This window comes from Dermacentor andersoni, chromosome 1, assembly GCF_023375885.2.
Source record: "Dermacentor andersoni chromosome 1, qqDerAnde1_hic_scaffold, whole genome shotgun sequence".
NCBI lineage: Eukaryota > Metazoa > Arthropoda > Arachnida > Ixodida > Ixodidae > Dermacentor > Dermacentor andersoni.
In genome coordinates, this window is record NC_092814.1 from 307,573,290 (window position 1) to 307,586,239 (window position 12,950).

Consider the following 12,950-nt stretch of genomic DNA (forward strand, 5'->3'; position numbering starts at 1 on the left):
AAGCTGGCACATTGCCACCCCGTATGGCCATTCTTAACAGCGGTGGTCGGCTGGTGGCTGCGGCCGCGGCACACCAGAAGTTTGAACAAGTTTTGCCTGGTGCAGGGCGTTTCGTGGCTCCTGTGGCACTTTGAAAGGCAATTTTTTTAAATCAGCGTTTATAATTTCAGGGCAGGTGCTTGAAGGCACATACATTCCTAAAATGCATATTTCCCAAAATAAATTTTTCCGACATTTCTTACCATTCTATAACCCGCGTACCCGCTTAATATGTGGTGCAAATATTTCTTCAACGTCGAGTAGTTGCTTTTTAGTACAACACGATCTAAAATTGGCAATAAAAAATAGGCCCTTTTGGTTAGGAAAATTTCAAAAAAATAAACACTTGCGAGGTTAACAGAAGTTTACTAATTAAGTTTTTAGCTAATTACCTTATGGCTCTTATTGCAATTTGCCCTTATTGCAGAGAAATGCATTGGCATTCCAGTTACTTTTGTGCTTCAATGCATAAAACTACGTTTTGTTAAGAAAGTAACTGGAACCACTGTGCGACCCGTGATTTACTTCTGCTTAAGCTGACTCAACTTAACTTGGACGTAAATGTACTCGAGCGGATAAAAAATTTTCTTTCTAACAGGACGCAGTTTGCAAACACTAATAACTGTAATTCTCGGTTTTCTAACGTACCAGCAGGTGTTCCTCAAGGGTCAGTCCTGGGTCCACTTCTCTTTCTAATCTACATTAACGATCTTCCAAACTGCGTTCTTTCCTCTTCCATAAAGCTTTTCGTGGATGACTGTGTTCTTTACCGTAAAATTACTAATCCTTCTGATTCCCAAGAGCTGCAGGACGACCTTAACCGCGTAATTGAGTGGTGTTCTAATTGGTGCATGCAACTAAATTCAAATAAACTCAAGGCCATGCGTATATCTCGTAACACTGCCACACACACATATTTTATTAATGGTGCACCTGTGACGTCAGTTACCTCTTACAAGTATCTCAGCCTTCACATATCAAATAACCTTTCTTGGCACTCGCATACTGACTATGTTACTAAAAACGCTAATTGCATGCTTGGTTACTTGCGCCGTAATTTTAGCTCTGCCCCTTCTTCCCTGAAGCTAACTCTTTATAAAACTTTAGTTCGCTCCAAATTGGAGTATGCTTCAGCCATTTGGGATCCGACTCAGTCTTCATTAGTTTCTACTCTTGAAAGTATTCAAAACCGCGGTGCACGCTTTTTCTTATCTAATTATTCTCACTATGCAAGTATCTCTTCAATGAAACGAACTCTTAACTTACCTGATCTTTCGTCATGCCGCAAATCTTCCAGTCTCCCTTTTTCACAAGGTTTTTCACTTGAACCCCCTTTTTAAAAAAAACCCTTCTTGCCCCTCAGTTTTATATTTCGGCCCGCACTGACCACAGCCTTAAAATCGGGGTGCCATTGTGCCGTACAAACCGGTACAGTGACTCATTCATCCCCAGGACAAGCACGGACTGGAATCGCCTTCCCGCCTCAATCGCACTCATCACCGACCCTACTAACTTAAAGACCGCCGTTCAGAATGCCTTTTGTTAATATTTTTTGTTAATACTTTTTGTTTGTATTTTTACTGCATTACTTCTTGTTTTGACTCCACTCCTTTCTGTAATGCCTTCGGGCCTTGAAAGTACGTGAAATAAATAAATAAACCCCAATGTATTTCTCTGGAAATTTCAGTAATTAATATCTCTAAACACGTTTCATCCTGAGAATTCGTACGAAGTGGATTCGCCTTGCAAACTCCACTACTAGAACTTGTAAATTGCAATATGGGCCATAAGGTAATTACTTAAACTCATTAAGAAAAATTTTGTTAATTAGTCGATTATGCATTTCGATTTGTTTTTTGTGCAAGTAATGTCCACCTCTTCGAGTAGACCAGCTCGTGAATTAGAATTGTGCTATCTGCGACAGGCAACCTTTAAAAAATTTTGAGTGTTCACTGAAACAACCTGTATGTCTGAGGAATATGGAACAGGCAGAGAGAAAAAGGGCGCTGACTTTGTAGTCTGCGTTCTTGCAATGTCTGCCTGTCGATGGTTTTCTTCTATCTGCGTGCGCTGTGAATGCCATGGAAAAGTCCGATAAGCCTGACAAGTTTACAAGATTTACATACAATTGTGTTTGTCCTTTCAGGCTGCCCCCTAATTCATTGCTTCAAAATGGTTACTCATTCTTCTCCTTCTTTGAATCCTCCTTTCTTTTCTTTTTCTCATCTTGCAGGTCTAATGTTTGTGGAGGCTAGTGCAAAAACGTAAGTCAGCTTTGCTTTGTTTTTTAATGCCATGGCTACGCGTTACAACTGCATTGATTCAAAGTCAATCTGACTGCGAGAAATATTCTAGTAGATTTTTGAATTACCTGAAAAGACAAAAACCTTGAAGGAGAGAGGCACAGTGCAGTTAACTTGAGCAGTCGTCGTTTTGCAAGAGGACTTGGTATATTGGTTGCTCTGGGCCAGCTGGTTTGCCTCGACGCAGCTTTTGGGAAAGATGGGCATGGTGCGAGATGTTCACCATGAGGCACACGGTTATTTTAATGCTTGTGAGGATGTTTTAGCAGCATGCTTGTGTGCCAGTATGGCATCCAGTTAGGGTAGGGCCATAGTGTTTTCTACCAAGATTACTAGAAGAGGAAGTATGGGTGACTGCTGCTGTTCAGCCACCGTAGGATTCGTAAACAGTACATGGATTTTCCTATGCTACAGCTTCGGTTATTGCTATTTATGTTCAATTGTGCAGCATGCTGGTGTCAAAATGATTGAGTTCAATGCTTTACATTCACAATTCATTTTGATGCATGATTTTCAGTGCACAAATTGCGCTGCAACCCATTTGAGTATTTGTGTAGCTAAATCTACATGAAAGTGTTAGCTAAGTAACACTCACCATTTATATTTTTTACATCCGATCATTGGTTATTCATAGTGCTACTGTTACTCATGTTTATTCTTTTCTCTTATTGAGTTGTATTGTGAGTGAGCGAGTGGAAACTTTATTTGGTAAAAAGGAATTTTAGAGCGCTGGAGGTGATGTTGGTAAGCGACCGCGAGTCCTTGGACCTTGGCGGCTTCCGCAGCTGGTGCAGTGTCTTGGGACAACAGTCCGAGCTGAGGAACATGGTCTCCCGCTGCTCTGTAGTAATTACTTCTCTTCTGTCCGCTTTGGGGCGTGCCCAGAGGATACGGAACAGATTTGCTGTTTCTTGGCAATTAATGCATAAGTTGGTATTATACTTATCCAGATAAATGTTTCTGTAGTAGTGATGGATTAGAAAAAGTATTAGTTTGCAGCCTCCACCAGGCTAATTCTTCTCATTTGCTTGGGGATTTGTGCGCAGCTGGATACAGTGCCCTTAATATTCTATAGTGTCGTAGGATATCGTGGTAGCTAACGAGACATCCCATCCTCTCACCCCTTCCAGCGGCTGTCCGGTCGCTTGGCTTGTGAATCCTGGAGCTGTGTTATGGGCAGCCACGTTGCCGGGCAGAGCTGTGTAACAGTTTCCCATGATTCCGACTGCATTACGTTTCGTCTGTCCTTCACTTCCTTTGTATATATCACTTGATGTATACAAAGTCTGAGTGCATTGTAAACTGCAAGATTATCGCATTTACTCTATTGTAACACACCTTCAATTGTGGCATGCACCAGATTTTTCATGGCCAGAAATGGAAAGTTGAATACCTCCGATTATAACTCTCACCTTGATACTGAAACATCAAAAATGCAAAATGCAAAACCCTTGATTGTTTATTTACCAGATTTTCATGGTAAGAGACAGAAATAGCAATTTGTTCTCCTTTGGAAAAAGAAAATTTACAATAAATTGTGGAGGTGCAATTTGATATTAGGGGCTGGTATTCGGACACCACCCATTGCAGTTCTAATTTCGTACTCAATTCTAACACGCATGCCATATTTTATTGAATTTTGGGGGAAAATATGCACACTAGAATAGCATAAAGTACAGCGAGCAAATGGAATCCAGCTGTGTATTGTCTTGCCTGTTAAAAGCCAGTTGAAGACACATTTCCCAGGTTCATATGCTCTTGAAGGTATTAAAACATTCCTGCTTTTCTGCTTGTTCTCAAAAATAGGGGTGAGCATGTTGAGGAGGCCTTCCTCGAGACTGCTAAGAAGATCTTCCAAAATATTCAGGATGGCAGGTGAGGTGGACAATTTTTTTGTGAAGAATGGGTTGCATTTGGTTATGTGAAATGGTGTTTCATATTGATCAACACGTTTCATGATGCCAGAAGAGGTGATTGTTTTTTAGTAGTATAGCTGGACAGGGTGTGTGAAGCTTTAAATTTTCTTAACACTTTGAAGCAAGACATACTTTTCACGTCATGACCATTGCACACTGCTTCTACAATCGGAGCAAGTAGATTTCATTACCTAGTAGCCTGATTTGCAATTTGTATCTTTTGTAAATGTGCATTTCACTTCCACTAAACTGACGTTGACAGTACCGGAAAAATTTGCCATAGTTGGTTGCCACAATTAGCAACCATCAGCTGCTATTCGTGCTAAAACCATGCTGGCATTAGCATACTACACAAGCTACCAGTGTCTCGGAAATGCTTCTCTGGCACTGGCCTCTTGCTAAAGGAGTACTTTTGGGGCCTGGAGTACAGCGTTGAGGTGTCTAGGCACACATTCTGGTCTGGTATTTATGCCAAATACAGTAGATCCTCATTGATACGATCCCGTTTTGTATGATTTCATGGTGGCAGCGTTCACAATTGCAAATACAGAAATTGACTCAATACAGTTAATGCTTCTTTTTATTGGTTAACATGTTCCTGGAAAGCACGACCTTTCGGCACCACTGTTCCATACATTGGCAAACTGCAATTGTATTATGTGTTTTTCGGCCACTAGATCCCGTGTAAACACGAAAAGGTGCGAGGCGTGCGCCATTGAAAGCAGTAGCCGCTTGATGCAGCAGTCTCTGCAGTACTCGCTCGTTAGTGGCACATGAAAACGCTGGGGTGGTCAGTTTCTTTTTCGGTGCAAGCAAATCTCGCGGCTCGATTGCACGCCGCATTCACAGCTTCCTGCTTTGCTACCAACCCTGTCGCGATAGGAATCTTCATTTATCACCATGTGGGGTGCAGCACCGTTGGTGTCTTGGAAGCATACTGCATTCATTTAATTAATAGGCAATAACCTGAACACACCGTTGTCCCTGCTGCAGGCAGCACGAAGGGAGCATCAGGTTTCGCTCTGGCAGCATCACATTGCACCATCGTCCGCGAGTTTGATTTCATTTAAATTTCCCACCGCCATCTTAAACACAATAGGAAAATGACAAAGCGTGTCCCGGGCCACTCAAGCACCACCAGCTCAACACGAATCAGTCTCATGCCACAGTGATTCTTGCCGATTGTGCCCGTCAAAACTTCTCAACAATATGCCCCACTGAAAGAAACTGCCGACTCACTCAGAGTTCAAGGAGCTCTAACGTAAGCTTGTAAAAGCCACAAAAACAACACTTGCCTCAGTACCGCTCGGGGTCCAACTGCTCGGCGTGTGCCAGTGCCTCATATTGCAAAGGTTCATGCAATGCTTCGCGTTAACATGCGTGTCAGTTAAAGTTGAGTCTGCCTTCTTCGGTTTTTTTTTTTTTTTTTTTTTTTACTTTGGATTGGGTGTTGTAAATTTTTTCTGAAGTCTCTTTCCAGAATGTGTGAACTAGGTTCTACTGTACTCGCCGTAAATGCCAATGACAGTCAAACTGCCAGTTAGTGCGCATAAGAGTAGTCAGGGGACTGCAGGCTTCGAGCTAACTGTAGATGCCTGCAGGAGGTGCCGTCAGGAAACAGCAGGCCAAAAATAGTCTTTATTAGGGTTGGTATAGGCAAGCTGATCCTGAATTTACCTGGAAGGTGCCTTCTGCAGATAAAAGGAATGGAAAGTACAGCCCGCAAAAATGTATTGCCACTAGCCAAGACCTTCAGATGGGGACAAATTGTCAGTGGAGAATCGACTTGTAGTCAAGCTTGTGGAAGCCTAGTGTTCATAAGTATCAACGTTGATGAAATGTTCATCCCCTTTTTGCATATCTTTCGTGCCCATAGCACATCTCGCACCTCACGTGTCGTTATCGTTTTCAGACATATATATTTCACACAATTTACAGCCAGTGTTTTTAGGCATCTATACAGCTGTGTTATATCTACCATCCAAAATTCACAATTGATGCACCATTGGCAACCCATTGCCATGGCCTTGGTGCTCTTTAGCCACACCTGGCCCTTGCGCCAATGACATCCAATTATCACTCGTGAAATGTCCAGCAACAGCAAGTACTGAAACCAAAAAAAAAAAGTCACTTAATGCCACTTCACTTGTTGCCACTGATAGCTGCTGTGGCATGACACAGTATATGTGTTCCTCTTTGGGCATTGGCGATGTCTCCAGCAGTTTCAAACTCGCCATACATGTGAAGCCATCTTGCGTGCCACATGGCAGTTTTTCAACGGTAGTTGAAACTATCTGTGTGACAGCTGTGTGTGTGTCTATCTTAAATCGCGTGTGTCTTTAGCTCATGTCTACTATATAGTCAAAATGTGAAGTTGCCATGTGCCCTTTGCCCTGTATTGGCTGATCCAGTTTGTGGTGCATTCCTGGCTGCCAGCTCTAAGCCGCCATGTTGTCACTTGTGCATTTAGGTCACTGCAATGCTTCTAGCTGATATTAAAAGCTGGGAAGGCTGCTGTTATGTGGAGTTGCCGTGCAGAACAGTTTGAGACAAGTGTCAATACTTTTTTTGCCGTTTAAAGGTTATGAACAGAAAAAAGTAGGGGTGTGCAGATACTGAAATACCGTATTTACTCGCATAATGATCGCACTTTTTTTGTAAAAAAAATTGACGCAAATTCAGGGGTGCGATCATTACGCGGTTTAAATTTCCCACGAAAAGAAACATTTTCTCTTTTTTATCCCGCATTTGCTGTGGGATGACAAGCAGGCGGCTGCCGCTGTCAGTGCGGTCAGTTCAGTGCATCAGAAAATTTTTGTGTGAGCTTTGCACCACATCTGCTAAAGAAACCTTAACTGCCCCTCTTAGGACTGAAGTTATGATGTATGTGTATCACAATATAAGACAGTATTGTATACCGAAATCGAACGATGACATGATGAGCCAGCTAACTTTCATGAGCAATTTTAGAAATTTCTACAATGGCAGCATGAATTAATTGCAGCAAGTATTGTAGTTTCAATTTTCAGTGTCAAATAACATGAAAAATCCAGAAAAAAAAAAATATGCCTTGAGGCATGTCAACACACTGGAAATAAACTTGGAAAGTACATAAAACTGCCAGGTGCAAGTCTGTGTGAGATTGGCGGTCAGTCTGTACTACTGTGCAAGCCATGGCAGCGATCACTTACATCGGGTAATTGTCTATGCTCTCATTTAGTCCAAAGAAAATGCACAGTCTAAGTTAGTACCAGCCACAATATGCAAGCAACAGGCACAGTGATATGGCATCTAATGCCTGAAGTGGGAATGGTGAAATTTTTCACACGAACCTCACTTTTAATAATCTTGGTACATCTTGCGTTTAGCTACTATGGAAGCAAACCTGTACACCGCCCTCTCAAAGTTGTTTGCCAGCACTATTTTGAAGATGTGCAGGTACCTTCCTCAAACAGTTCACTCCCGAATAAGACTGGGAGCTGGGCTGGGAGATGGATGCTTGTCGCTATATTTACTGGTTGGCAACTGGGGACAGGTTTTTGAACCGATGGCCTCTCACAGCCAAGGTGGACACTCATCTGCAATGCACAATAATCTAAACTCCATGGTGTGCTGACTCTGAGGTTTGCATTCATAGTTGGAATTTCCATAGCCATCCTGCCGTGGTAGCCCAGTGGCTATGGCATTCTGCAGCTGAGCTCAAGGTCGCTGGTTCCATCCCGGCTTCAGTGGCTGAATTTGGGTGGTGATGAAATGCTAAAAGGGTTCGTGTACTACAAGAGATGTAGATGCATATTAAAGCACTCCAGCTGGTCAAAATTAATCCAGTCTCTCTAAATGTAGTGTGCATCGCGATCGTATTGGGATTTTGGCGCTTAAAACCCCATAATTAAATAAATTTTTTAAATTTCGATAGCCAGCATGATTGTTGGCAGCAGCGTGGCTAAAGCTGGCGCCACCACCACATCAGAATGTATTAAGGCCCATCAGGGAGAAGGAATATTCATGCACACTACAAAGTACATTGTCTATAGTCGGGTACAACTTAGGAACAAAGGGGAGGCCCCGCCCAGGTGACCGAAGCACGACAGCCGATTGCCTCCGTGACTAAAATAGTCCCGCTCAAAAAAAAAACGTGCTTGTAAAGCACATAATTCTCGGTATAAATAGACTTTTCTATTTTGATGACTCGTTTGGTAGAGCTCTCGTGATTGGAATGCTACAGCATGTGCCAGATTGCGAGAGAAAAGTAACCCCATGCCTTCTACAATGCTGCGCATCGTCTACTTGTTAGCTTCATTGCAAGGGACAAAAGAAGAAAGAGCAGCTCTGCATGGCTTTTACACTGGTTCACATGTACACGGCACATCTACTACTTTTTTTCCGAGCCTAAAATGAATCTGTTGCTATTTAACATGTACAGTGCTCACGGAATGAAACGCGTCAATTTAGGGCTAAGTAATGCGCATACTTTCGCTTCAACCGGCTGCAGTTCGTGTCACATCGACGTATATCTGGCGCGTACACTTACATCGGAGCCCTCGTCACCTTTGGTGACCAAATTCCTAGCGACATGACATTGTGATCTCGCGTACTTTGCACATATGTAGGGTTGTACTAAATGCTTCGTGTCCTATTTCAATCCGTGAGCACTGTACTTAAAAAAATGCATTTATCGAAACCATTACGAACCTGAGGCAAGAAGACAATCAAGGCAGGAAGGATACAAAAATGCTTTATCCATCGTTTTAAATAGATTCTCCTGGTTTTAAATAGCATAAGATTTATAATTTTTTGTTTTTGTTTTCGCGAACTTATTTTCAAGAATGTGATAGGATTTTTTTTTTCCGTAGCTTCTGACTTTTATTTTTTTTTCTTTTGCAAGCCTGCAGTCTCGCCAATTCGCGTAGCGCAGTGTCAGCGATGCTCACTGTAATCTTTCGTCGCCGGATCACGGCTCACAATAAACGCCTGCGGCACAAATGGTGCATCGTAAGCTCGCAATAATATTTCCAGCATGGTAGACCACCACAAGCAGTTTGGGAATTCACTCTGGCCAGGGGCAGACGCACACGACTGACGAGACTCGACCCCATTCGAAGCGTGGGCGGCCATCTCCATCGGCGGGGTCACCGGCCGTCCGACTCATGTCAGTCTAGAGTGTGCGCCCATTGGTGGAGGCTCGTGTACATCTGCCTTGGAGGAGTAAACGCCCCTTTTTTCTAAAGTTGTACTCGACTATAGTTTTGATGAAAATGAACACTATATAAAAATCAAAATAAGAAAAAAATGTCGTTAGTTTTTCTCAAGATCTCTTAAACAGATGTTCAAACCTGAAAAAAAGAACATTAAAAAATGTGTTGCATAATTTTGTTTGCAATGACAATATAGGTGGTAGAAACGAGAGCCTCGCGAAGATGTGGTAGGGTGCTGTGAAAAAGGAAATGAGGATAAAAAAAAATGTTAAGCCTCTGACTCTGACTTGGTTAAACTTAACCGTGATTGCAACAAAAGGCAGTTTTGGTAAACTATAATTATGATTTCAAGCACGGCAATGTCTAACTTTCTGATGTAGATTCTGGTATTTAGGCCTCTCATAGGCCGTCATCCGCAATTTCATGTGAGGCTGTTGTAAGATTGTCTGTTTATGAGTTGATAGATTGCAATAGAAGGAGGAGTGGGTCTATGCAGGCGGTGGCAGACAAAGCAAGTGAAGCGAAGTTTTGTCGGTGTGGCTGCTGCCTTAACCAGAATGAAGCTACGTCCATTCCAACCATTTCGGTTGCGCCGTCTGTTATCGGCTCAACATTTCTACCACCTGTATTGTTTGCAAACAAAGTAATGCAGCATGTTTTTTAATGTTCTTTTCCTCAGGGTCTGTGAACAGCTGTTCACGAGATTTTGAGAAAAATTAATGGTATCGTTTCTTTTTCTTCTTGATTCTTAGTGTTCATTTTTGTCAAAACTAGACAGTTCAGGCAAACTGTAAAAATGGTAATTTGTGATACAGCAATATATTCAGCACAATTGTTGAACAAGTTAAGTTCTCACAGCCCACTAAATTTCGAAAGTCTACATGCATTGGTTTAGGAGATAAAAATGTGTTAATGTAGCAGCTTTTGAAAAGTGTTGCACATAAATTTTCTAAGACACTTCTGTTTGCACAGAAGCCCCAAGCAGTGCTGCCTGGCTCTTCGTTACATACACATTTTACACAGTAGAACACATTTTTGTAGCCGTAATATTTCGTACTTCACATTGCTGTGAATTTGCTAGTATGCCTGGTGCATGTAAATGGCGCGCCTCCACACTGAAGAAATTCAGCATTTTTTTTCACCTGGACTATCCATTTCCTAAAGAAGCAGAGTTCACTTTTGTACTACCGAGTTATATGCGCCTAAAATGTAAAATATTTAATTTAATCTGAAGTATGAATTTTCGGACCTGTGTTGATCTCAGGGAATCAGTGCCTGTGGTGATCTCAGTGCCCTACTGTAATCTAGCTTGAAACCATGAACGCACTAAACTAAAAGTTGGCTTGTCCTCTCATCACCGTCAATCCGCTGTTCATTGTCGTTGCCAGCCTGGACCTGAATGCAGCCGAGTCTGGTGTGCAGCACAAGCCCCAGACACGGACCACGACAAGCCTTACGAGCGAGGCTACCACAGACAAGGAGGCCTGCGGCTGTTAGGAACCCGTGCTTCTCTCCTCCCCCCCTTCCGGGTAAGTGCACACAGGTTTGTGCCAGAGGACATCTGGCAAGCTAGCTAATGTGAATGCACTTGTAGAAGTTGTGCACAGGTTGTTATTGCAGCATGCACTTGTCTGCTGCATTTTGGAATGCTGCTTCTCCGTTGGCAACGTGGAACCGTGATGGTGGCACTTTAATTTTCAGTACAGCCTGATCTCGATAATTCAAACTCGAAGGGGGCCTGAAAAATTTAAATTAAGCTCATTGAATGGAGGACTTGCATGCAGCATTGAGTTAAGGTGGTGCATGCACACTGAGCTAACACAGGAGTGATGAATTCTGGAAATGAGGCTTCATGGCAGCGCAGTGCGTGCTGCCATGAAGCCACACTTTCAGGCGAAATTTTGCTGCTGTGAAGCGACTACTCGAGGCAGATTTGCTTGTAACCCGCACCCTGACTTTATTTTGATATTAACATTTTTGGTGCAGGTTATACGCACTAAAATACAGTATTTGCAATAGAAGACTAAGCAGCAGCAGGCACACTGTTGGCAGTGCAGTATGTTCGAATCAGCTGCCACAACTGTTTAAGTGTTCAAATTACCAAGGGCTTTCTCAAATTGAAATACAGTCGAGCCCACATATAACTTATGGGGGGAAGAGGGGTTTAGAAACCTTTTTAAAAATTTTTTGACTAAATCTAATAAAAATTGTCACCCAGACAGTTTTTCATGCTGATTTCAAAAATATAATTACTTTTTAAATTGACTGAGTGGTTCCAGATATGATCAAAATTAATCACCTATTCTTTATCTGAACAATTTTAAGTAGAGTATCAGCCAGAATGTTTATAAAGGCATATGGCTGGATACTACAAAGTGTAAGCAACACAACTGTAGGACTACTTTCTTTATATTGCAGGTATTACCGATTTTACAGTAATACGAAGTTCTATCTCCAGACATGGCACTCGTGAGGTCCAATTGGTAGCCAGATTTTAAAATTGACAAAAGTAGAAATGAAAAAATCTGCTCCTAGCATTGTGTAGTACACGCATGTAGCTACATGCTGCCGTTAAAATTATGGTTCTATGTGCACTGAAGACCGAGATGGCGCTTCGGGGAGCTTAAAAAACATCAAAAATGAGATGCTGAGAAAACTTGAAAAAATAAAATGAGCTTACTTTTATAACGGAACACCACAAAATATTTGAATATATACAAGTGCTATTGCGTTAGTAGCCTCCAGAAATGTAGTCTGTCTGGCTAGTGTCGCTACGGTGATGCATTCTGAGCACCCGCTGCAAGTTTTCAGCAGATGCATGCTCAGCAGACGTAGCCAGCATCTCGTTTGTCCCGGCAGTAGTGTCGTCAACGCAATCTAGTAGTTCCGATTTTCAGTCAGTAGCTGGAGTTGGCGCTAATGCTTAAAGTTCACCTTGAGCTTCACTGTTAATACGCCGCAAAAATTCCGGCTACAGAATAGCTTCGGGGGACTGGGCCTAACACACCATTGGGATCTCCGGCGACGCGCAACTGCGGCAGTGGGCGGGCTAAATATAGTCCAACGTAGTGTGAGCACACACACGTTATGTCACATTGGCGAGAACAACAGCATCTATTGTTAGACCAATAGTTCGACACACTGGTATAGTCAGCGTAACCGTACGCTGCCAACGGACTCCGACGCTTGCGCGTGCGCCGATAATGTCAGACTATAAACGCGCCTTATCGATGTCATCGGGAAGCGGCGCGAGGGGTGTCGTTTGTTGACGCTGTACACCGACTTCCTTTTCCCATTTTTTTCTTCTAAATTTGAACTTTGTAGCGAACTTCAGACGAGGTCAGAATCGCTGTCAGTGTGGGAAACCTCGTTGGCAAGCATGGCTCGTGCGGAGTGGCCGCGGAGTGATGCAGACAATGCCAGCCTAGCCAATAGCGTGGCTAGCTGAGGGTCACGTGCCTTTGTCGACCAATTACAGCACACACTGGGTCTTCTTT

General features: G+C 42.7%; 1 protein-coding gene across 4 annotated transcripts in view; it reads left to right on the plus strand.

The window, feature by feature from the left end:
- Positions 1-12,950, plus strand: part of Rab14 (RAS oncogene family member Rab14) — a 61,250-nt gene that overhangs the window by 28,964 nt on the left and 19,336 nt on the right. For all 4 annotated transcript variants that reach the window (XM_050196023.3, XM_050196024.3, XM_055063363.2 and 1 more), the window contains exons 5-7: positions 2,273-2,303; positions 4,149-4,217; positions 10,842-10,982. In XM_050196023.3, coding sequence (XP_050051980.1) covers positions 2,273-2,303; positions 4,149-4,217; positions 10,842-10,950 — 209 coding nt within the window. In that variant the 3' untranslated portion in view covers positions 10,951-10,982. The remainder of the gene's footprint in view (positions 1-2,272; positions 2,304-4,148; positions 4,218-10,841; positions 10,983-12,950) is intronic.